This window comes from Aricia agestis, chromosome 19 (genome assembly GCF_905147365.1).
Source record: "Aricia agestis chromosome 19, ilAriAges1.1, whole genome shotgun sequence".
Taxonomy (NCBI): Eukaryota; Metazoa; Arthropoda; class Insecta; order Lepidoptera; family Lycaenidae; genus Aricia; species Aricia agestis.
The window spans coordinates 5,772,006-5,798,672 of record NC_056424.1 but is presented as its reverse complement, the minus strand read 5'-3'; the positions used below and the strand labels follow the sequence as shown (position 1 = coordinate 5,798,672).

The 26,667-nt window shown below is 35.9% G+C and overlaps 4 protein-coding genes across 4 annotated transcripts in view; all 4 read left to right on the top strand.

Moving 5' to 3' along the window:
* The first annotated feature begins 2,088 nt into the window (after positions 1 to 2,088).
* Positions 2,089 to 8,308, top strand: LOC121736660 (facilitated trehalose transporter Tret1-like). Its single transcript, XM_042127991.1, has 3 exons — positions 2,089 to 2,113; positions 6,429 to 6,564; positions 7,035 to 8,308. Exons 1-3 carry the CDS (start codon positions 2,090 to 2,092, stop codon positions 8,306 to 8,308), a joined length of 1,434 nt encoding a protein of 477 aa, XP_041983925.1. The 5' UTR covers position 2,089.
* A 3,255-nt stretch (positions 8,309 to 11,563) lies between these two features.
* LOC121736743 (facilitated trehalose transporter Tret1-like) lies at positions 11,564 to 15,443 on the top strand. The gene is made up of 5 exons (XM_042128128.1): positions 11,564 to 11,606; positions 12,041 to 13,319; positions 13,569 to 13,627; positions 14,851 to 15,155; positions 15,435 to 15,443. Exons 2-5 carry the CDS (start codon positions 12,079 to 12,081, stop codon positions 15,441 to 15,443), a joined length of 1,614 nt encoding a protein of 537 aa, XP_041984062.1. The 5' UTR covers positions 11,564 to 11,606; positions 12,041 to 12,078.
* Positions 15,444 to 16,281: 838 nt separating this feature from the next.
* Positions 16,282 to 19,396, top strand: LOC121736414 (facilitated trehalose transporter Tret1-like). The gene is made up of 4 exons (XM_042127587.1): positions 16,282 to 16,375; positions 17,228 to 17,363; positions 17,929 to 18,800; positions 19,073 to 19,396. Exons 1-4 carry the CDS (start codon positions 16,352 to 16,354, stop codon positions 19,169 to 19,171), a joined length of 1,131 nt encoding a protein of 376 aa, XP_041983521.1. The 5' UTR covers positions 16,282 to 16,351; the 3' UTR covers positions 19,172 to 19,396.
* Positions 19,397 to 26,568: 7,172 nt separating this feature from the next.
* The window catches only part of LOC121736411 (facilitated trehalose transporter Tret1-2 homolog), a 30,142-nt gene continuing 30,043 nt past the window's right edge, over positions 26,569 to 26,667 (top strand). Inside the window, exon 1 of the mRNA XM_042127585.1 lies at positions 26,569 to 26,645. The gene's annotated coding sequence lies outside the window, so the exon portion shown is untranslated. The remainder of the gene's footprint in view (positions 26,646 to 26,667) is intronic.

The window sequence follows — 26,667 nt, the reverse complement described above, 5'->3', positions numbered from 1 at the left end:
CGTTGCGTCAAGAAGCAATCAAACACAAATACTCACAAAGTCACAAACTTTCGTCTTTATAATATTAGTAAGACTAGTAGGATTAGTAGGACTAGGAATTAGGATTAGAATCTTCTAAAGAAATTCGGGAATTTAGTTATTCAGATAAATTTTGTGTATGTTTCAACGCACAGCCCAAACCACTGGACGGATCGGGCTGAAATTTTGAAATTTTGCATGCAGGTAGATGTTATGACGAAGGCATCCGCTAAGAAAGGCTTTTGATAAATTCCAACCTCAAGGGGTTAAAATAGGGGATGAATGTTTGTATATAATAATATTTCTTAACGCGAGTGAAGCCGCGGGCAAAAGCTCGTATTAATATAAAACATAATTTTGTAAAATAAATAATGTAATTTAAGCGATCCCTAAATCTCATAACTATTGGTTTTCTCACTTTGCTTTAGGGCGATTCCGCTAGACGAATTTTTCCCTCAACACGAATTTTTAAAGTATAGCATTTGTTACATTTTTTTATTGTATTATAAATAAAAAGATGTATATTTACTAGCAAAACACCTTTTATGAGTAAAAATTGTAATTTGAATGATTTAGAGCATTTTGAAGTGATATCATCTAACGGCGCGAGAAAAACTGCTTATGCCACACATGATCATTTTTACTCCAAATCACTATCTCAAAGTTGAATTGCATTACATAATATTGAGTGTATAATATAAGTTTCTATTTTGGTGCAAAAAAAAAACAACAATTTTGAAATAGTTTTCAAACATTATTAAAGGAAAATTGCCATGGTTGCACCCGCGATAAAAAAGGTACAAAAGTTTAGTTTTCTCGCTAAAATAAGTTGTTAATAATTTAAAACTTTGTGAAAGTAAGGAGAAATGCGAGGGAAATTAGAATTAATCATTGGAACAAACTATTTTATTATTTTTAATAAAAAACCAGAACCTTTAAAGTGGTTGCGCCCGCGATCAAAGCAGTACAATTGGAAATGCAACAAATTATTTTTTGAGTATTCTAGTGATTTTCGTCTTATTTCATATTATTGAGGTAAACAATAACGTTAGATTGTATTTGTTATTATTACTTTACATGTAATTACAAGATTTATAAAAATTTGAATGGAGTCACATCGTGTTTTATATTTTTCGAAATATTTCATGTATTACTTAACAGATGTTTCAAAATAATGATTTATATTCTTTTATTTTTAAATATTTTAGAAGAAATGCTACAATTGACAGGAAAAATCATAAATATTTAATATTTTTCTTTGAAAAAAATATTTTTACTTATAATTCACCCATATTCTTTTAAATTATAAATATTAATTTTGAATTAAAGGTGTGCTGTAGTTCGGTTTTATAACAATACATCGAAAAAGGTTTGCTTAAGTTACATTATTTAATTGTTTTTAGTGATTTAGATGATTTCTTTTCTCAGATCGATAAATGACTGATAATTAAAAAATAATAAAATTTTAAATAGTATTATTACAATTTACTAATAATATTATGTATTGCATATCAAAAATGTAGAAATAAGTCGCAGAATTATGAATAAATTCAATTTCTTTAGACTCGTTGCGCCCGCGATATTCGGATGTTGCACCCGCGATCGTGAAAATTGTTAATAATTCCTAGTACTAATTACTTAAATTAATTGTATCTAGTTAAATCATTTCTTTGTCTTATACACTTTTGAAATATGGGTTAATAAATTACTAAAAATTCCACAATTAGCAGTATTCTCAAATGAACTCGTCCGAGTTCTTAATAGAGGACCAATTTGGTTGCACCCGCGATAGTACTTCAAACATGTTTTGTGGCTTTTCTTAGATTTAATTTTAGTTTTCATTTACAATTTATGATTGAACTAGTTAAAATGTATCCCTTCAAAAGATAATTTATTAATAATGTGTTTTATTTTGTCAGTAGGACGCTTTAAGTGCGTCAAAATGTTGCACCCGCGATAATGGAATCGCCCTTTATATAATCGAATGCACATTGTCTAAGTACCCAGCAATGTTTTAATTTCCCTTTAGCACCGCGCCGCCCTTATTCATAACGCTTGCCACTGCCGAGAAATGGTGTCGCCCTTTGCTAAACAGGTAATAATAAAATTACAATATTTGTTAATTTCCATAAATTATGTTGACAGTTACGTTTCAACAATTTTCTAAACAAATTGATATTTTTTTAATTTAAGACTTTTCCTTTATAAAACTTAGAACTCGGTATTAAGTAGTTATGTTTGGAGATTTTCAAACCAACGTATTGTTAATATAATTATTATTCAAGTAAAATATTAATTTGACTTTAACTGCGAAATACAACCTTTTTCCTGACAAATTTCATAGCTCTAAGTTTGAATTTTTTGAGGAATTTTTTTTATTCATTTTTCTTCTCGTCGAATTTTACAGTTCTAGATTTTAGTGTAGTCATTTTAGTCCCATAAGCACGGCTATAAGTTTAAATTAAATAACCCAACACTGTCGAAAATCTGCATTTTAAGCAGTAAAACATTTTTTTACTGCTCCTACTTTATACCTAAGTCGAGAAAAAGCCGTTCATGCAGTCTTGACCCTTGAGCAGACCTACTCAAGAGTCAAAGTTGCACATGACCATGTGCAATTTATTTTTGGGTGAAAGACGTTAAGGGGGCGACTAACCCAAAATTGTAGATTTTATAATTCATTTTTATACTTGAATATAAGCCCCGAATTGTTTCATTTTCTAAACATAGCTATACTAAATTATATTTCCAAGAATTCAATCTGAGCGAAAACACGATATCTTAAAATTTTCTCGATAGAAAAAAAATCACAAAGATGCATCTAACTAAATGCATCTTTGTGATTTTTTTTATTAGCTTTTTCTTAATTACTCGATAAATACACAGCATTTTAAAAATCTGCCAGGTCAGTGTCTCAATGATAGTTTTATACGGTTATGGCAATATGTATACATATTGCCATAACCGTGCATTAAACTAAGTAAATATTTTAACATATTGTATAAAACTGAAGAGAGGAGTACGATGTTTGCTTTTTTGGGTTAGTCGCCCTCTTAGGTATATTTTAGTTTTTCGTCAGGTCAGTCCAATGATGGACGAAATATAATATAGGCATTAGGCATTCCTAAGAATGGTCTACCCATTCTTAGGCACGTTTGTCTTTTAAATTGCCTATGATCATCATCGATTATGTATACAGTAGACAGCTCCGTCTATGCCAATCATGGCCCAACACGAAGACGGCCTTTAAACAAAATTATTTAACAATTATTGAAGTAGGGCAATCGTTCTTAAATGTTTTAATTGTAGTAAAAAATATTTTATCAATAAAATTGTCGTTTACTATTTACCTTTTTTAATCACACTAACATTATAAATGCGAAAGTATGTCAGTTTGTTTTTTCTTCACGTATAAACGGCTGGAGAGATTTTAATAACATTTGGTATGGAGTTACCACGTACTTTTTATTGCGGAAAAATAATAATATCACAATTTATTTTCCCTAATAAACCGCGGGTAACACCGCGGGGCACAGGTAGTAGAAATAATATGCTTGTTGCTTAGTATGAACTATGAAGGTTTTCGTAGTCAGTGGCGGATTTACCAATAGGCTAAGTAGGCTGGAGCCTAGGGCGGTAGATTTAGAGGGGCGGCAAGTTTAGCCCATTTTTTAATCTTACAGAAATTAAAAATCCCACCAAAAACATTTCTTGTAAAATATTGCCGAGACGACCACATATTAGGTTTACGGTTTACCCTGTGAAAAAGATAATATGAGATCTCATGTAGAGCCAAGCTTCTGAATCTACACGACCTTACTCTACTGACCCTAACTTAAACAAATTCTACATACCAGTAAATACGTATGGCTTCGCCGTTTCGCTACCGCACAGGGTGACACCTTGTGTGGTCCTCTCAGCGAAAATTTTCAAAAAATGTTTGGATGAGATATGATTGTAAACTAAACTAATGTATTGAATTTCAAAGGTCAGTTATAGGGGCGGCAAAAATTTAATAGTATACAGGCGGCAAATTTGTAAATCCGCCACTGTTCGTAGTCTAGGACATTATTTGAAGCTGGGACATCTATAATATAAAAATCGGCCAAGTGCGAGTCGGACTCGTGCACGAAGGGTTCCGTACCCGTGTAGAGATATTTATATTTAAATTTTATTACTAAATTTATTATTAAAGTACAAATAAAACGGAGTATTTCGTGAATATTCCAAGTGCTTATGTATTGCCGTTATTGATATCGAACAAAAAAGAGCAAAAAATCGCGTTTGTTGTATGGGAGTTCCCCTAAAATATTTAATTTAGTTTTTAGGATTTTTTGTTATAGCGGCAACAGATATACACAATCTGTAAAAATTTCAGAAGTCTAGCTAAAGCGGTTCTTGATGCCTGGAGATACACAGACAGACAGACGGACAGACATCGAAGTCTTAGTAATAGCTGGTAATAGGGTCCCGTTTATACGGAACGGTACGGAGTCCTAAAAATCAGGCACTAATTTGTGTGTAAGCGCTAATCTCGAGAACGGCTGGACCGCTAATTCTTTTTTATTGTGTTTGCAAATATCCGACGAAGGTTTTTCTGAAGAAAAAAATAAAAAGAAATACGTGGAAAATTGAAGAATAATTTCTGATGACACAACCTCACCGCTTTTGACAATTTAAACTTTATAGATATAACGACGCGACGGGACGACGGACGCGACGTCCGTCAGGCCTGCTAGAAATATAATATTATGGTTCTTTAGATTTTTTTATGTGTAAAATAATAACTGAATTAATCCTTAATCCTTCTATTGTTTTGATATTATTTTTTTTTGTAATCACGATTGTAATTAATGACTAATGACTAAATTATCTGAAAATTATATCACTTTGTAAGGATTTTCCCTGAAGCAAACGTGAGGAATCAATACTTAATATTATTATTGCGACAGCTGTCCTGTTACTGTCCTGACCTGTCTGTTACTTCTTCACGATCAAACTCCTTAACCGATTTTGCTGAAAGGTATGGAGATACTTTGAGTCCCGGGAAAGGAAAGAGGATAACTTTTTATCCCGGAAAAATTTACGGTTTTAGCGCGATAAACGAGCTTTGGCGCAACGGAGGCGTCAACTAGTCTATACATAAATTGAACACAGACTAGTCTTCAAGACTTTAGCCGATCGGTTTACAATTATTGACAAAGTTTCATACAAAGTTTTATCCCCTATTTTAACCACTTGGGGGTAGAATTAATCAAAATCCTTTCTTAGCGGATGCCTACGTCATAATATCTACCACGCCAAATTTCAGCCTGATCCGTCCAGTGGTTTGGGCTGTGCGTTGATAGATCACCATGTCAGTCAGTCACCTTTGAGTTATATGTATAATATATTTTGATTTTGATTGACAACAAAAACGCTGTTAAACGTGAAACAAAATTTTTGTTTGGTGCTGCCTCTGGCGTTAAAACATTGCAGTAACATAATATCCCATTATAATAAAAAAAGATTAAAAAAATCATAGTCAACGCTCATGTGTTTCATTAAATTCACTGTGTTTATTATAATGTGCAATTTAGTGTAATATTTATTATTATGCTAGGGTTATGGACGTTGACACTTAACATAATATAATAAATATTTATATTTTATTTAAATAAAGTCTAGGTAGCTCAACAGGTTCTAAGTCCATTAGGACCAAAATTAGGTTAACTAAATTGATGTTATTGCATAATGTTTCAATTGATTAAATTTAAATATATTTATTTTATAAAATATAATCCTATGAGTAGCTTTGTTAAATATAATATTACTTGCACACCACCCTTAAATAGCATTTAACATCGAAAGGAGTATTCGGAGGTATAACTCGAAATGTTGGGGTGTGTCCACTGGCCATTAAAATTATATAATCAATAATTATTATAGGGCAGACGAAATCTCTTCATTTGAGGGGGTGACCATCGCTCTACTGTGACCATCGTTTTATCCATGCTTTATTGTGCAATTCACCATTTCATCCATGCTTAGTAAATCTATATAATTATATAAAACTCTAAAGTGACTGACTGACATGGTGATCTATCAACGCACAGCCCAAACCACTGGACCGATCGGGCTGAAATTTGGCATGCAGATAGATGTTATGTCGTAGGCATCTGCTATGAAAGGATTTTAATCAATTCTACCTCCAAGGGGTTAAAATAGGGGATGAAAGTTTGTATGTAATAATACTGCTTAACGCGAGCGAAGCCGCGGGCAAAAGCTCGTCATGTATAAAGGTGGCAATGATTGGCAAAATGCCTGTAAATGCTCAAAATTATCATAACTTAACAGATCTAGGCCAGAGGTATTCCCAAACACAACTTCAAGTAAATCCTAACAAAATTTTTGTCGCTTAATCATTCCAGGCATGGACAATACTAGGCGTTCTGTTGAGTATGTTCAGTCAAGGAATACTGATGGGCTACACATCCATCCTACTGCCCTCCCTGCTAGATCCAGAATCAGACATAAAGGTTGATCTGCACACGGCATCTTGGATAGGTATGTAATTTATTTAGCTTTAGATAAGAAATATACTAGTTAAGTATCTATGCTAGTAACATTTTAATGAACGCAAAAAGATTGGAATCAAGAGTCTAGCATTACCTATGTAACTTATTTTGCGTCAGAGTTGCGTCAGTTTTGAGCTTGACGATGTTCAATAAAAAGTAAAAAGTACCTGTGCAGTTCAAAGGAAAAAAAAGGTTCGCAAGGTGACACGAAATAAAATATTTAAATATTCATTAGATTTCTAGAGTTTTCATTAGGCTTAGGCCAAACCTTATACAAAAAACACATTTGACAACTTGACGCTCCGCTTCGCAGACGCCTGTTTGCGTAGGTTTGGCTTAAGCTACATTGTAACCATCCTTATCTTCTCACGTTCATGTCCACTGTTAACATAACATCTCAAATCTTTAAGCAATAAGTTAGAAGCAGTAATATTAAGAAGTACTATTTTTCTGCTTTAGCCTCAGCAATCGGCATGATGGGTATACCAGGCTTCCTGCTATCGGCAATCCTCATGGAGATGTACGGTAGACGACTCCCTCATGGCTTAGCTGCTCTACCGGGAGTTGTTGGTTGGCTCTGCATCTACTATGCCAAGCGCGTGCCTTTATTGGTAATTGGCAGAGCTCTAGGAGGATTATCTATATCTATCTCTGTCTCAACTGGAGCCATAGTTATAGGAGAATACGCTGCGCCCAAACACAGAGGAATGTTCCTGAATCTGAAAACTGTTGCTGTGTGTTTCGGTAACATGGCATCACACATTCTGGGGTACTACTACCACTGGCGAATCATAGCTCTGATAGGACTGATCCCACTGGTCGCCTCCTTTCTAATCACATGCACGTGGCCAGAGAGTCCAGCGTGGTTGGCATCAAGAAGAAGATTCAAGGAGAGCGAAATTTCATTCTATTGGCTGAGAGGACAAACCAAGGAGTCCACAAGTGAAATAGAAGATTTATTTAGAGCCCAGAAGGAAAGAATGTCGAATGCTCTTACCAAAACTTCAACATGTTTCAGGAGGATGGTAGAGTTTTTAAAGAAATTCACGAGAAGGGATTTCATCAAGCCCGTCCTTATAATAATGTTCGGTTGTATACTTGTAGAGTCGTGTGGGAGACATATTTTCCCCGCGTTTGCTTTGCAAATTATAGAGGAGGTAACTAGTCTTAGGGGACAATCATTCTACTACAGTCTCGGAATGGATATTACAATTACGACAAGTGCATTACTATCATCAATTTTGATCAACTATATGAAACGACGGACTCTTTTGTTTGGTAGTGGTATTACAGCCTTGCTTATTCTTTATTCTATATGCGGCTACTTGTACTTGGTTAATATAGAAGTGTTTCCATCTAGCCCAACTGTACCTATACTAATGTTTGTTATCTATTTTATTGTGTGTAATTTGGGTTGCACTGCAATACCCCTAGCATTGTTTGGGGAGATATTTCCGTTAGCACATAGAGGATCCGGTGGGTTTATCGCCGGATCCTTGGTCTCTATAATTTTAACTATCACGATGCAAGTGACACCGTATCTGCTGGTGAACGCCAAAGTTTACGGAACTTTTGCTATTTTGGGTACTGTTATGCTATTAAGTTTGATAGCTCTATGGATTTTACTGCCAGAGACTAAAGACAAAACGTTGCAAGAAATAGAGAACTACTTAAACTACGGGAAATATAGCAGAGATGACAATGAAGCTAGACTAAAGATGATCCCGGCTTGACCCTATTATAAAAAATTAAATGTGATATTCTTATAGAATTTTGAGATTATATTTTAAAATAATATTGGCAAATTAGATTGCCTATTTGATTGGAGATTGCTCCTGATTGATTGGAAGTATAAATATAAGCAAGAAGAGTTTTTTTGTAATAGTTCCACAAGATTATTTTCCTAGTGTTTATTTTAATTCAATTAGCTTTACTGAGATTAGGTATGGACCAAGTGCCCGCGAGGCGATTTCCACCATTAAACTTTCTTAAAGAATTAGACTTTGAGGGTGTCTAGCAGTGGGAAGCAACTTTCAAAAATGACCGGCACTGAAGGACGAGAATCCTCCACACTGCGAAGAATATAAGCTTTACTCTTTCTCGAAGGTCAGGTAGACCTTCAGAAATGGATACTTCCTAAAATAACCGCGACCGAAACTCCATAGTTGCTGGCTTTACCTCTGTAAAGGTCACAAAAAGCAGTAAACTTTCAGCTTTACGAAACGAAGGAAGGTCTGGCCCTCGCGGGCTCTTACTCTAGTATAAAAGTATGATTGTAAAATATATTGTACTTATTATAAAAAAGACTTACTGATAGCATTTTCATGGGCGTACCGAGGGGGGGGGGGGGGGGGCAGGGGGGGCAGCTGCCCCCCCCCTGGATCATGTTGACGTCGTACTAAGTATATTATCTAGTACTTTATCTATAAAAATTAAAAATGTTTTTGTAATACAGTATTTTTACTACTAAAAATCTGATTTGCCCCCCCTGGCCCAGACCTGGGTAATTTGCCCCCCCCCCCTGGCACCAGAACCTGGGTAATTTGCCCCCCCCCTCCCCCTGGCCCAGAAGCTGGGTACGCCCGTGAGCATATTAGTTAAAAAATATTATGCCCAAGAGTTTCGGTGCCAGCAACGCACTATAAGTTTATTTTATAGACTTGCAGATAATCCAATAATTTAATAATTTAATAAAACTGATATAACACCAGCCGTGTTAGTTTATTAAATACTCACTAAATAATGAAGTGATTCTTGATTCTTTTAGTGATTTTGTTTTATAATATGTATAATATATTGATAATATAATATAACCTAATATAAATTCTGTCTACTCTAGCGGTATGGCAATGACAGTACCACAATATAACAATTATGTCATATTGCTATACTGTGACAGTACTATAATTGTCATAACAAGCGCTTGATAGCTTACCTGTCCCAATGTAACAGTATTGCCGTGAACGGGTTAAGTCGGGGAATATTTTCCTAGACGTGAAGGTTAGAGATGTTGCCGGGAGTACAGCAAGGCCCACGCCTAGTACCTGTCCTCTTTTTAGTGGTTAAAAGTATAGTTATAGCATAATATCTGATTGATGTTTTATATGTTACTTTAAAACCAAAATTTATAATGTGATACGTAAGTAATAATAACAGAAAATGTAATTATCAAATGAAAGTGAATGTTTTGGCTTTAATTAAATATATTACATTTGTTTGAAAGTTGAAACAGGTTATTTTATTTAAGCCTTCTAAAATAGATGGCAAGTCATGTTGGGAAACCTGCTTTCAACATGATTTCTTATAAAGGCAATCAGGTTTTTCGGTATTAGGGATCCGTGGAAACTTTGCAAAAAATTTTCATTAAGTATTATTGGTAATAATTAATTAATAGAATCAATAGCGATTATGCTATGTATGTAACTGACAAAACATAGTAACATTTTATTTTACATGTTTCATTAATTTTTTTGGCTGTGAGGTCATCATAGATTTTGGTAGTAAAGACACTAAATGTATGTTCTGTATATTGCAATAAAGTAAATGACAAATCTCACATTATCTCTCTTAGCTTAAATCAATAACTATACTTTAAATAAACATCCTTGTATCGATATGACGAGTCAAAGAACCATTATGAAACATAATAGTTAAACACATTAAAAATATATTATTTTTTACGAGGAAAACGCTGCGAAAGCTCAATTCCGCCACGCGCTTGGTCTCGCAAACATTTGTTATTTTAGCTGACTGTGGAGTGGTTGTGACAATTCATTTAGGGATGTATGTAGTCATTGGCCTCGAAGGACCAGAGACTCCAAAATGTTCTCTCCTCTCGTTAAACAGGTATGTAGAATTTTAAAATGGATATTTTAGACTCGTTTCTGTGATACATTCTGCAATAAATAGTTTGCTAATGCCAAATTGGTTTCAATGATAGTTTCGTACTAAGATGAATGATCTGACTCTTAGCATTCAAAACCTCTTAGTTGTTTTGTTTTTATTGTTTTTTCTAATTACATTACAACTACAATATAATAAAGTAGATAGTAAATATAATATATTTAGTAGATCGTTCCTTTAGACATTCTCTAAAAAATTTGCTATCACATTTCAAGGCATCAACATGAGTTGTTGCTAAAAAACGTGCTTAAAAACGTTTAAAACAATTCAACGGCCCAAAACAGATAGCCTTGAATCTATTATCAATAAAGTATTATTAGATGCTTCTACTATTATAATTAAGTTAATAAGAGTCTAATTTATACAAAAGGACACCAATACTGTACACAATTATAGAAGTATTGTGTCCTTTTGTTTGAAGGAACAGAATAATAAAACGAAAGAGAAATACAGATAAGAAGACAGAACGATATCGAAACCGGCAAAGAAGCATGTGCAAAAATTACTTTTAATATGCATAAGGAGAAAGTAGTAGGACCATACAAAATGGAAATGTTTAATCTGTGGCGTTGGGGCGTAATGGATATCCATAATAATCAATCCAGTTTTAAAGCATCTCGACATAGATCAAGCCTTTCCCAAAGAACGCCCCCTTTTTGGACGCTGAAGGACTGAAGGGGGGCGTTGTGGTGGGACCCAGAAAAAAGATGGAGGCGTTGTGTACAGGCATCTTAATTTCATTTGGATGCATTTTAAATTGAAACAAAGGGGGCGCTAAAACATAATTTGTTCTCAGAGTGGGCAGTGGACAAAATTAGTTTGGGAGCCCCTGACATAGATTATGGGCAATCATAGACGAATATGCCCATATACATCTTTGTAATCGCTTATTATATTGGTTCATCAAGCGCCAGCATCTTTTCCAAGTAGACATTTGGACAAGCTGCAATGTATTTATTTTATCAGGTACATACCTTCGAACATATTTCCAGATATGGACCATAATGGGGGTTCTGATGAACATGCTGGGTCAAGGGTTCCTGCTCAGCTACTCCTCGATCCTGCTGCCCCCGTTACAGGCTCCAGATTCAGAGATAGAAATTGATCTGGATACGGCATCTTGGATAGGTAAAGATAATATAATCATTATGATTTGCTATGTTGTATATCAAATTTTATAGCATCACTGTACTTACTATGTGCAAGGTCATAAGGTGTAATCAAATTGGAAAACCTGATTCTTATCAATACTTACTTATATTAATTATCTAAACCAATAGAATTTCGATCCTGTTTTAACACATCTTGTGGTTTCGAAGAATATAATAGTATAACTAGCTGACCCGGTTAACGTTGTTTTGCCAAATGAAATATTTCTAGTATTAATATAAAAAGTTGATAAAAACCTTTTCTCAGACCTAACGAATGTACGCAAAAAATTTCATTAAAATCGGCTGAGCCGTTTTGTAGTAGCGTACAAACACTGTGACACGAGAATTTTATATACTTATAAGATTTATTTTTGACCAAAAATATTCATGATGCCTGTGTTTCCTTTCCAGCATCAATCGTTGGTGTTTCGAGTTTGCCATCACTTCTGATGTCCGCCGTTCTAATGGAGGTGTATGGCAGAAAATTCGTGCATGCCGTCGTCGCCGTGCCAGGGATCATGGGTTGGATCTGCATTTATTACGCAGACAGTGCCTCAATGATAATGATCGGAAGAGCGCTCACTGGACTCGCTTCAAACGCTTCTTTAGGGGCCATCATCGTCGGAGAATACAGCAGTCCGGAAAACCGAGGACTATTCCTAAACCTGAAGACCACTTTGGTCACGATAGGGTACATGATGGTTCACACCCTTGGACATTTCTACCACTGGAGAACGGTGGCTCTGATAGCGACTCTACCCCACACTGCCTCTTTGCTGATCACGTGCACGTGGCCCGAGAGCCCGGCTTGGCTCGCATCGAAGGCGGAATACGACAAAAGCCAAAAGTCCTTCTACTGGCTAAGAGGAAAAAACGTGAAAACCATTAACGAAATAGAAGATGTGGTTAAAGCTCAGAAGGAAAAGATTAGAATATCCAGTGAAATGAAAGCTCTAACTTTGTCGGAAAAAGTGATAGAATTCTTTAAGAAATTCGGGGAAAAGGATTTCGTTAAGCCGGTCATAATAGTCGTTTTCGGCGGCATACTGCTCGAAGCTTGTGGACGCCATATTTTTTCGGCTTTCGCTGTGCAAATCGTCGAAGAAGTCACCCAGAATAAGGCGCAATCATATTATTTCACTCTTGGAATCGATGTAGTGATAACAACAAGCGCAGTGATTTCTTCCATTCTTGTGAAATTTTGCAAAAGGCGCACGCTCTTATTCAGTACCGGCTTCTCCGCTCTCTTCATTTTGTACATTCTATGTGGTTACTTGTATTTAGAGAGTATCGACGTGTTTTCCAAAGAGAGAACGTACATACCAATAATAATGTTCATATTATATTTTGTTTTATCTAGTTTAGGATGTATTTCGATACCGCTCCTATTGCTTGGGGAAATTTTTCCTCTAGCTCACAGAGGAGCGGGTTCCTTCATATCCAGTTTTGCATTTGACATATTTCTAACAGTAGCTCTTAAAATAGCGCCATTTTTGCTCGCAACTGTGAAAGTTTATGGAACTTTTTCCATCCTCGGTATCGCTATGGGCGTTAGTCTCACTGGGTTGTACTTTACTTTGCCAGAGACGAAAGACAGGACGTTACAGGAGATAGAAAACTATTTGAACTATGGAAAATACCATGTGGAATATGATCTCGAAGCGAAGCAGACGGAGCATTGTCGACTTTAGTACAATACTAGTTTTCTTGACTCTTTCTCTTGACCGTATGGACCGTAGGGTACTACTACCACTGGCGAAACATAGCTCTCGTAGAACTTATTCCACTAGTCGCTTCCTTTCTAATCACCTGCACGTGGCCAGAGAGAGTCTAGCGTGGCTTGCTTCAAGAATAAGATTCAAGTAGGGTGAAATTTCATTCTATTGGCTGAGGGAACAAACGAAGGAGTCCACGAGTGATATGAAAGATTTATTTAGAGCTCAGAAGGAAAGAATGTCGAATGCTCCGACCAAAACTTCAACATATTTCAGGAGGATGGTAGAGTTTTTAAAGAAATTCACGAGAAGAGTCTTCGTCAAGCCCGTCCTTATTATAATGTTCGGTTGTATAAGTGGGAGAGCCATGCTTCGGCACGAATGGGCCGGCTCGACCGGAGAAATACCACGTTTTCACAGAAAACTGGCGTGAAACAGCGCTTGCGCTGTGTTTCGCCGAGTGAGTGAGTTTACCGGAGGCCCAATTCCCTACCCTATTCCCTTCCCTACCCTCCCCTATTCCCTTCCCATCCCTACCCTCCCCTATTACCCTATTCCCTCTTAAAAGGCCGGTAACGCACCTGTAGCTCTTCTGATGCTGCGAGTGTCCATGGGCGACGGAAGTTGCTTTCCATCAGGTGACCCGTTTGCTCGTTTGCCCCCTTATCACATAAAAAAAAGAGTCGTTTGGGAGACATATTTCCCCGCATTTGCTTTACAAATTTTAGAGGAGGTAACTAGTCTTAAGGGCCAATCATTCTACTACAGTCTCGGAATGGATATTGTAATTACGACAAGTGCATTACTATCATCAATTTTGATCAACTATATGAAACGACGGACTCTTTTGTTCGGTAGTGGTATTACAGCCTTGCTTATTCTTTATTCTATATGCGGCTACTTGTACTTGGTTAGTATAGAAGTGTTTCCATCTAGCCCATCTGTACCTTTACTAATGTTTGTTATGTATTTTATGGAGGCACTTCACATGGCTATTTGTATTTGCGTATTTGATGTATTTGCCAAACAATCACCATGTGTAGACGGTATGTTTGACAAGTATTGGCCTTATTTGCCTATTTGACAAATATGACTAATACCAAATACACGTATCCGTACCTTTGTCGGTTTTTTGACGCACATCAAACGAGTCAAATAGGCAAGTACAGCCACAGACTAATAAGAGATACTACGTATAGTACAGCTGGACAAGGCTTTAAACGAACGTAGCGAAACCGTAATTTTTGACAGTTTTTGACAGTTCTCCTTTACGAGCAGCGCCACCACCCACGTCCATTTAAAGCCTTGTCGGACTGTAAACAAAATCAAGTAAAACTTTGGTATTTGACGTCCATGTGTGGAAGGCCGTATTTGCCTTTATTTGCGTATTTATGTATATGTCAATAATTTTGCCAAATGCAATAAATAGCCAATAGCAAATACAAATAGCTATATGAAGTGCCTCCATTATCGTGTGTAATTTGGGTTGCACTGTAATACCCCTAGCATTGTTTGGGGAGATATTTCCGTTAGCACATAGAGGATCCGGTGGTTTCGTCGATGGGTCCTTGGTCTTGGTAATTTTAACTATCACGATGCAAGTGACACCGTATCTGCTCGTGAACGCCAAAGTTTACGGAACTTTTGCTATTTTGGGTACGGTTATGCTGTTAAGTTTGATAGCTCTATGGATTTTACTTCCAGAGACTAAAGACAAAACGCTGAAAGAAATAGAGAACTACTTAAACTACGGGAAATATGGCAGAGATGACGATGAAGCTAGACTAAAGATTCCTAAAGTAACCGCGACCGTAACTCCATAGTTGCTGGCTTTACCTCTGTAAAGGTCACAAACAGCAGTAAACTTTCAGCTTTACTAAACGAAGGAAGGTCTGGCCCTTGGGGGTCTTACTCTAGTATAAAAGTATGATTGTAAAATATATTGTATTATAAAAAAGACTTACTGATCGCATATTAGTTTAAAAATATTATGCCCATATTTCGGTGCCAGCAACGAACTATAAGTTTATTTTAAAGACTTTCAGATGTTACAATAATTTGATAATTTAATAAAACTGATATAACACCAGCCGTGTTAGTTTATTAAATACTCACTAAGTAACACTAATGAAGTGATTCTTGATTCTTTTAGTGATTTTGTTTTATAATATATTATAACTAATTAACGGCTCCTATCGAGTTAGCTTAAAGATGGCAACGACATGACAGTACCACCGTATAACAATTATGTCATATTGCTATACTGTGACAGTACTATAATTTTCATAACAAGCGCTTGATAGCTTACCTGTCCCAATGTAACAGTATTGCCGTGAACGGGTTAAGTCGAGGAATATTTTCCTAGACGTGAAGGTTAGAGATGTTGCCGGGAGTACAGCAAGGCCCACGCCTAGTACCTGTCCTCTTTTTAGTGGTTAAAAGTATAGTTATAGCATAATATCTGATTGACTTTTTATATGTTACTTTAAAACAAAAAATTATAATGTGATACGTAAGTAATAATAACAGAAAATGTAATTATCAAATGAAAGTGAATGTATTGGCTTTAATTAAATATATTACATTTGTTTGAAAGTTGAAACAGGTTATTTTATTTTAGCCTTCTAAAATAGATGGCAAGTCATGTTGGGAAACCTGCTTTCAACATGATTTCTTATGAAGGCAATCAGGTTTTTCGGTATTAGGGATCCGTGGAAACTTTGCAAAAAATGTTCATTAAGTATTATTGGTAATAATTAATTAATAGAATCAATAGCGATTCTACATCATCCTTGTATCGATATGACGAGTCAAAGAACCATTATGTAACATAATAGTTAAACACATTAAAAATATATTATTTTTTTACGAGGAAAACGCTGCGGACGCACGATTCCGCCACGCGCTTGGTCTCGCAAACATTTGATATTTTAGCCGACTGTGGAGTGGTTGTGACAGTTCGTTTAGGGATGTAGTTCATTGGCCTCGAAGGACCGGAGACTCCAAAATGTTCTCTCCTCTCGTTAAACAGGTATTTATAACTTTAAAATGGATATTTTAGACTCGTTTCTGTGATACATTCTGCAATAAATAGTTTGCTAATGCCAAATTGGTTTCAATGCTAGTTTCGTACTAAGATGAATGAAATGACTCTTAGCATTTAAAACCTCTTAGTTGTTTTGGTTTTTTTTTTTTTTTTTCAATAAAATTATAACTACAATATTAATAAAGTAGATAGTAAATAATATAATATATTCACTAGATCGTTCCTTTAGACATTCTTTAAAAAAAATTGCAATCACATTTCAAGGCATCAACATGAATTATTGTTGCTAAAAACGTGCTTAAAAATGTTTAAAACAATTCAACGGCACCCAACAGATAGCCTTGAATCTATTATCAATAAAGTATTATTAGATGCTTCTATTATTATAATTAAGTTAATAAGAGTCTAATTTGTACAAAGGGACACCAATACTGTACACGATAGATGTATTGTGTACCTACAGTATTTTTGTCCTTTTGTTTGAAAAAAAACAGAATAATAAATCGAATGAGAAAGATAGCTAAGAAGACAGAACGATATCGAAACCGACAAAGAAGCGTGTGCAAACGTTATTTTTAATATGCATAAGGAGAAAGTAGGACCATACAAAATGGAGATGTTTAATCTGAGGCGTTGGGATATAATTGATATCCATAATTCATCCAGTTTTAAAGCATCTTGACATAGATGATGGGCAATCATAGACGAATATGCCTTTATACACCTTTGTAATCGCTTATTATATTCGCTCATCAAGCACCAGCAGCTTTTCCAAGTAGACATTTGGACAAGCTGCAATGTATTTATTTTATCAGGTACCTTCGAACATATTTTCAGATATGGACCATAATGGGGGTTCTGATGAACATGCTGGGTCAAGGGTTCCTGCTCAGCTACTCCTCGATCCTGCTGCCCCCGCTACAGGCTCCAGATTCAGAGATAGAAATTGATCTGGACACGGCATCTTGGATAGGTAAAGATAATATGTATAATCATTATGATTTGCTATGTTGTATATCAAATTTTATAGCATCACTGTACTTACTATGTGCAAGGTCACAAGGTATAATAAAATTGGAAAACCTGATTCTTATCAATACTTACTTATATTATATTAATTATCTAAAACAATAGAATTTCGATCCAGTTTTAACACATTCTTGTATGTGGTTTCGAAGAAACTAGCTGACCCGGCAAGCGTTGTTTTGCCATATAAAATATTTATAGTATCAATATAAAAAGTTGATAAAAACCTATTCTCAGACCTAACGATTGTACGCACAAAATTTCATTAAAATCGGTTGAGCCGTTTTGTAGGAGCGTACAAACACTGACACGAGAATTTTATATACAAGTACTTATAAGATTTATTTTTGGCCAAAAATATTCTCGGACCTAACGAATGTACGCACAAAATTTCATTAAAATCGGCTGAGCCATTTTGTAGGAGCGTACAAACACTATGAAACGAGAATTTTATATACTTATTAGATTTATTTTGACCAAAAATATTCATGATGCCTGTGTTTCCTTTCCAGCATCAATCGTTGGTGTTTCGAGTTTGCCATCACTTCTCATGTCCGCCGTTCTAATGGAGGTGTATGGCAGAAAATTCGTGCATGCCGTCGTCGCCGTGCCAGGGATCATGGGTTGGATCTGCATTTATTACGCAGACAGTGCCTCAATGATAATGATCGGAAGAGCGCTCACTGGACTCGCTTCGAACGCTTCTTTAGGGGCCATCATCGTCGGAGAATACAGCAGTCCGGAAAACCGAGGACTATTCCTAAACCTGAAGACCACTTTGGTCACGATAGGGTACATGATGGTTCACACCCTTGGACATTTCTACCACTGGAGAACGGTGGCTCTGATAGCGACTCTACCCCACACTGCCTCTTTGCTGATCACGTGCACGTGGCCCGAGAGCCCGGCTTGGCTCGCATCGAAGGCGGAATACGACAAAAGCCAAAAGTCCTTCTACTGGCTAAGAGGAAAAAACGTGAAAACCATTAACGAAATAGAAGATGTGGTTAAAGCTCAGAAGGAAAAGATTAGAATATCCAGTGAAATGAAAGCTCTGACTTTGTCGGAAAAAGTGATAGAATTCTTCAAGAAATTCGGGGAAAAGGATTTCGTTAAGCCGGTCATAATAGTCGTTTACGGCGGCATACTGCTCGAAGCTTGTGGACGCCATATTTTTTCGGCTTTCGCTGTGCAAATCGTCGAAGAAGTCACCCAGAATAAGGCGCAATCATATTATTTCACTCTTGGAATCGATGTAGTGATAACAACAAGCGCAGTGATTTCTTCCATTCTTGTCAAATTTTGCAAAAGGCGCACGCTCTTATTCAGTACCGGCTTCTCCGCTCTCTTCATTTTGTACATTCTATGTGGTTACTTGTATTTAGTCAGTATCGACGTGTTCTCCAAAGAGAGAACGTACATACCAATAATAATGTTCATATTATATTTTATTTTATCTAGTTTAGGATGTATTTCGATACCACTTCTACTACTTGGAGAAATTTTTCCTCTAGCTCACAGAGGAGCCGGTTCATTCATATCCAGTTTTGCATTTAGCATATTTCTAATAGTAGCTCTTAAAATTGCGCCATTTATGCTCGCAACTGTGAAAGTTTATGGAACTTTTTCTATTCTCGGTATTGCTATGGGCGTTAGTCTCACTGGGCTGTACTTTACTTTGCCAGAGACGAAGGACAGGACGTTACAGGAGATAGAAAACTATTTGAACTATGGAAAATACCACGTGGAATATGATCTCGAAGCGAAGCAGACGGAGCATTGTCGACTTTAGTACAATACAAGTTTTCTTGACTCTTTCTCTCAACCGGATCTCCGTCTGTATCCAAGTTACTTGGTTTCCACAACTGAACATCATTTTGTAAAGAGATTTGAGAAATTGAGATGGTGTATTATAAAGATTATTTCATTAGTAACTGGTTGTGGAATACTAGTCGGCATAATAGGTACATGACATATTATTGTGATTGCAATTTATATATTTAAAATAAGTTTACTAGGTAGTATTAATATATGAATATTTTTAGTTAAGTATTAGTAGTTAAAGAGTTAACACAGTGTATTGACACAAATGAAAACTTTGATGATAAATTAAATAAAATTTAAATTACCAGAGTGTTATTTCATAAAATATGTACTATAAAGTTGATTCATAGACAGGTGGCGGACCTACTTCATTTTTCGCGTTATGTCAACAGTCAATTCAATCATGTTAGTCGTAATCTGACGACTGGGTTTGAAATAACGCGACCAAATAACGTAGGTCCACCTCTGATAGTACATCAGATTAAAGTCTGTATGGATGTTTTATTTATAACGGAGTTGATTATTGTGTTAAGCATCTTAAATATCGCGTATTGCTATTTTCACAGTTAAGGCAATTAAAAAGGGAAATTACGGATTTTATCGCGATTGAAGTACGAAACCGTACATTTTTCCGAGATAAAAAGTATCCTATGTTCTTTTGCCGAGGCTCTAAGTATCTCTTTACCAAATTTCAACAAAATAGGTTTAGCGGTTAGGGCGTGAAGAGGTAAAAGAAAGGCAGACACACTTTCGTATTTATAATATTAGTATCCAGGATGGCGGACTTACATAATTCGGTCGAATTTTTTAAAATTCAGTTTCACCGAATCTTTAACCGGAATTGCACAGCCTCCCTGCCAATTGGTAATTAATTACATAAGCTATAAACTCATTATACGTGCAGTAATGAATATTTCCTGGTGAAATCGTGCCAAGTTTAATATAAACATAACGCGGTACGTACCTACAGTAGGAACACGACTTTCATTGTTTTCAGCAATGCGAAAAAATGACGAAATAACTCGGATGTATCTACATCCGAGTTATTTCGTCATCTGGGGGCACGGGAGTGCCCCCGCCAAGATGAGCCAAGCGAAGCGCGCAAGGGCACTACCTACCTTTTCTCGAACGTTTCGTCGTATTTTTGAACCCTCGTAACTTTGGTTTGAATGATGCCAGATAGTTGAAATTTTTAAAATATAATGACATGGGTATAGTTATTAAATGCGCAAAGTTTGAATATCGTAGCTATTATACTTTAGATTTTATAGGTGTCCAAAAACCCACAATTTGGTCACTGACTCACCGATCATCAAAACTGTTAGGGTACTTCCTGAAGTCTTAGAAAGCTAAAATTTGGTATGTAACATAATTTTAGTACTGAAACAACAAAAAAATTATCAAATCCAACTTAACCTATATCCGTACCATTATAGAGCAAAATTAGGCAAAAATTTGTGTTTTATGTATGGGAGCCCCCCTTAATTTTTTATTTTATTTTAATATTATTATTAAATATTAAAGTAGACATATAACTAAGAACTTTGAGAAAAATTCAAGTACCTACCTGTTGCCATTATTGATATAGAGCAAAAAAGGCCATATGGGAGCCCCCCTTATATATTAATTTTATTTTGTTTTTAGTACTTGTTGTTACAGCGGCAACAGATATACATAGTCTGTGAAAATTTCAACTCTCTAGCTATTACCATTCCTGAGTTACAGCCTGGAGACAGACAGACAGACATACAGACAGACGGATAGACGGAAAGACAACGAAGTCTTACTAATAGGGTCCCGTTTTTACCCTTTGGGTTCGTAAGTACGTAAGTTCAAAGAATAGGAGTTCACTGTGAAAGTAGCAGCGCTGAAAGACAAAAAAAAATTTTCACTTTTGTATGGGGAAACTCGTGACGCTCGGGCCCTTGCCCATACAAAAGTGAAAAAAAATTTTCGTCTTTCAGCGCTGTTACTTTCACAGTGAACTCTCTACAAGGAACACGTATCACTTATTTTTGTTACACACTGTATATATACAAGAATATATATACAGTGTGTAACAAAAATAAGTGATAATACTTAAGGGTGTGTACATGTTCCTTGTAGAGAGTTCACTGTGAAAGTAGCAGCGCTGAAAGACCAAAATTTTTTTCACTTTTGTATGGGCAAGGGCCCGAGCGTCACGAGTTTTCCCATACAAAAGTGAAAAAATATTTTGGTCTTTCAGCGCTGCTACTTTCACAGTGAACTCTCTACAAGGAACACGTACACACCCTAAAGTATTATCACTTATTTTTGTTACACCTATCTCTCGGAATCGGCTCCAACGATTTTCATGAAAATTGAAATCAAGGGGGTTTCGGGTGATAAATCGATCTAGCTAGGAATCATTTTTAGAAAATGTCATTTTATTCGTGTTTTATCGAATACCGAGCAAAGCTCGGTCAAATAGCTAGTATTTAATTAATAAGAGTATTTCATTAATTATAATAATAATAATTAGTTACTTAATTATCAATCTATTTCAAGTTTACAAACTTGAAACAGATTGATCAGGAATTTTTAGGATAAATAATTTATTAGGTCTTAAAATATATATTTTTTTTGCAAACAACTTCGGTTTATGGTTAGTTAAAGACAAATAATATTACTACGGAAGTTAAACGTCTATACCAAACATCTTCGCGTCATCGATCTTGTTGATTAGAGTGCATTAACAAGTATATGAAACTGTTCGTGCTAGCTATACCGCGATATAGATGACCAGCAGCGACATCTATTATTATCAAAAGGAAAAAAATAGCATAAAATCACGTTTGTTGTATGAGAGACCCCCCGAAATATTACATTTATTTTGTTTTTAGTATTTATTGCTATAGCGGCAACAGAAATACATAATCGATGAAAATTTCAACTCTTTAGCTTCTACTGTTCTTGAAATAGGTACATCGTAGAGACAGATAGACAGACAGACAGATGGATAGACGGACAGCGGACAGACATCGAAGTCTCAGTAATAGGGTCCCGTTTTTACCCCTTGGGTACGGAAACATAAAAATAAGGTGAAAGTTTATAATTTATATTATGATAGTCGATAAGTCACGACGGCCGCCGCTAGATGCATGAGTTGGTACGACTAATATTATATATTCTGTGGCATGAGATACATCCAAGATAGACAACAGAGAGACAGATGGATAACGGACAGACAATGAAGTCTAGTAATAGGGTTCCGTTTTTACCCTCTGGGTACGGAAACCTAAAAGAAATACACCAAAAAAAAATATAGCCAAGTGCGAGTCGGACTCGCGCACGAAGGGTTGCGTACTGTTATATAGCGAAAGTAGTGAAAAAAATTGTGTTTTTGTATGGGATTATTATTTTATTTATTTATTTATTTTATTTCAATTTTATTATCAACGTACTTATATAATTGAGGATTTTATGAAAATTTCAAGTGTCTTAATGTTGCCATTATGGAATACGAGCCGAAAAGGCCAAAAAAATTACGTTTGTTGTATGATCCTCCTTAAATATTTACTTTATATTGTTTTTAGTATTTGTTGTTATAGCGGCACCAGAAATACACAATCGGTGAAAATTTCAGAAGTCTAGCTATAGCGGTTCTTGAGTTACAGCCTGGAGACAGACAGACGGACAGACATCGAAGTCTCAGTAATATAATCAGTCCCGTTTTTACCCTTTGGGTACGGAACCTTAAAAAATGAACTAAAAGAAAAAATAACGTAAACCAGCTTATGAGCTTACAAAAAGAAATGAAATCCCATCAAAAACATTTTCATGTAAAAATGTTGCCAAGATGAGAACATAATATTATAGTTATTCGTCGTGTCAAAAAGTAGTGAGATCTCATGTAGAGCCAAGTTTCTAACCTTACATACTCAGCCCTAAATCTAAAAACCTTAATTTTACACTAAAGCGCTGCAGGATATTTGATAATAATATAATGTGTTAGCCACACGAAAAGAATCTAAAAACTCTACACATTAGCCAAAATCAGTGGCTTGGCCATTTTGTCATCATATTCGTCAGGGCTTTGAACTTAATATACCGTAACTAATGAAAAATGGCCAGGCCACCGATTTTGACTAATGTGTAGAATTTTTAGATTCTTTTCGTGCGGCTAACACATTATATTATTATCAAATATTTTGCAGCGCTTTAGTGTAAAATTAAGGTTTTTAGATTTAGGGCTGAGTATGTAAGGTACTAGTGAATAACTATAATATTATGTTCTCATCTTGGCAACATTTTCCATGAAAATGTTTTTGATGGGATTATATATATATATATATATATATATATATATATATATATATATATATATATATATATATATATATATATATATATATATATATATATATATATATATATATATATAAGCCAGGCTGATCTATCGTAAAAACGAGAGAAATAGCTTTGCCTTTTGCCCAACAGTGGAAAAGTATACGATCATAAAAAAAATCCGTTTGTTGTAGCAAAACTTAGGATTCCCACATTTTCAAATAAGCAACTTCTTTTATGCCTATGATAATATTTAAATTCAAACAACAATATAAAAAATCGTTTATAATGAACCGTTGAATAAGCCAACAACAATGATTTTCAACTATTTCGTTTGTGACCTTAACCGAATACCGACGCAGTGCTGACCTGACTCAACACGTGATGCACCGGTTAACCTTACTGGTTACTGGTTAAATAACCACAGACTTAACCGTCCGTTAGCAACACAGCGAAAGTTGCTTGCGCAAAGCGGCTCGAGGGTTGTGAAAACTGAAACTATCGATATTATAATTAATTTAATTACTCCAATCATATCGATATTTACTTTCACACACAATATGTTTCATATGCCGGCTCTTGATATAGGCGAACGCGTTGGCCAACGCGTCTGCAGACGCGTTGGCCCAATGTGTAGAACGGGCGTTCGCGCGTTGGCCGTAGGTATTTAGACGTTGGCCGACGCGTCTGCGAGCTTGCCGCGCGGGTCGGAAATGCCGGCAAAAGATCAAAGGACATTTGTCGCAAGCTTCGCGCTCCATCCACACATAGGCCGCGCGATCAGTTCGCCCGGAGCGGCGATGAAGAGTGCACGTTTCCTTCTTGTGGCGAATTAACATCTAACTTGACGAAATGGCGAACAATATGAGTATCGAGAAAACATTTAAATTTATTGGGCCCTATTGGTCTATACAGACGGACCGCATTTCAACTGCATTCCAACCGCAAATTGCAGATGAAGTGCAGTTTGAATGCAGTTGACACGACTGCAATAGAACTGCAAACCGAACGCGCAGTCGGATTGCAGTTGACTGCAGTCGTGTGAACTTCATACCGACTGCATCCAAAATGCACTATCCCACCCACCCGCACGCTCCACTCTCCCGCGCATGGAATCAGTAGCAGTGCAGTTTGGATGCAGTCGGTATGCGGTTCACACGACTGCACGCCAACTGCAACTGAACTGCAATCCTACTGCGCATTTGGTTTGCAGTTTTATTGCAGTCATGTCAACTGCATTCAAACTGCACTTGAACTGCAATTTGCGGTTGGATTGCAGTTGAAATGCGGTCCGTCTGTATAGACCCTATCAGAGTAAAGTAAAAACTGCCTGTGGAACCAAAAATCGTATCGAAAGTTGCAAAAAAAATAAGGTTATTGGACATTCTATTTTCCTCACGATGTTTTTAGGGTTCCGTACCCAACGGGTAAAAACGGGACCCTATTACTAAGACTTCAACGTCTGTCTGCATTTCTGTCTGTCCATCTGTCTGTCTGTCCACCTGTCTGTCCGTCTGTCTGTCTCCAGGCTGTATCTCAAGAACCGCTATACTTCTGAAATTTTCGCAGATAATGTACCTATATCTGTTGTCGCTATAACAACAAAATATACTAAAACAAAATAAATTAAATATTTAATAAATAATAAATATATATTATTAATCATGATAATTATAATAAGTAATAAGTAATAATTTTTATATACTTATAATAAGTAATAAAAAAATTAAATTATTTTAATATTAGGTATAAAATATGTAAAAGTGAGTTTATTTCTTTGTTTGTTACGTTTTCTCGCCTTTTACTTATTTAATTCGAGAATACCCTTTTAAAACTTTTTCTTGTCCACATTTACAAAGTAATTATAAGCTGTGAATAAATATACAGCTGCAGCTGTTAGCGACTCAACATCCATTTTGAATCCGTCCGCACATTGGCGCGATCCAAAGCATACTGAACGACCTTCCTATGTGTGGATTACTCACAAACGTCGTTGCAAGCGCACTGCCAACGCGTCTGCAGACGCGTTGGCCAACGCGTTCGCCTATATCAAGAGCCGGCATTACACACAATTCATACATTTTTATTTTAATCTTTCACAAACAGAAATTACTATGTCGTCCTCATAAGGCTCTGAATACATAATAGATGAGATTTAAAAATTGAAGTTATTAGACATAATTATTTATTAGTAATTTTAATTTGCAATAAGATAACAAGAATACTTACTCATAATATTTACTTCTCGTTTTTTTTCAGCAGAATATAAAGTTATGTGTAAAACATTCTGCTGAAAAAGTCAATATGAGTAAGTACAAAATGGACTGATTAATAAGCCTTGGGTGGCTTATTAATCTGTAGTGGCTTGTATTTTTAAAACACTTTGAAGGGCTGAAACCTCAAAACCATACCATAATCCTACCTAATATTATAAACGCGAAAGTATCGTATCACTCGTACGTCTGTTTATCTCTTCACGCTATCTGCCGATTGAGATAATATTTATTATGGAAGCACATTAAGAGAAATAACATTGCATTATTTTATCACCGAAAAACTTACAGTTCTCCTTCGACTTTCTGCGTAAACGAAGTTGCGGACATTCTACAGGGTGTAACAAAACTAAGTAAAAATACTTTAGGGAGTGTATTAGGTCCTCTGTATAGAGTTTACTGTATTTAGGGGGTATAATTATAGAGTTCACTGTGAAAAGAGCAGAAAGAGTAACTTTTTGTTTTACTTTTGTATGGAAAAATTCATGACGCTGCCGCTGGGGCGCTTGCTCATACAAATCACAAAAAAATTTGCTCTTTCAGCTCTGCTACATTCACACTGGGACACATACACATTACATACCCTAAAGTATTATCACTTAGTTTTGTTACACCTTGTAGTTTTCTAAGCACCATAAGCCAAATTATCGATATCGACAAGTCACCCGCACCTCCCTATCCCTGGAATGTACATTCACAAGCCGTGGAATACTCTCGACGCGACTGTACAGTGTACGTGCCAGAACCGACGGTCAGTTTTATTTTAGCACTTGCGCGATTATCTTCTGCGGGCTCGAGAATGTGCCTCAAAATATGTATTTGAGGTAAGTTTTCTACTATTAAAAC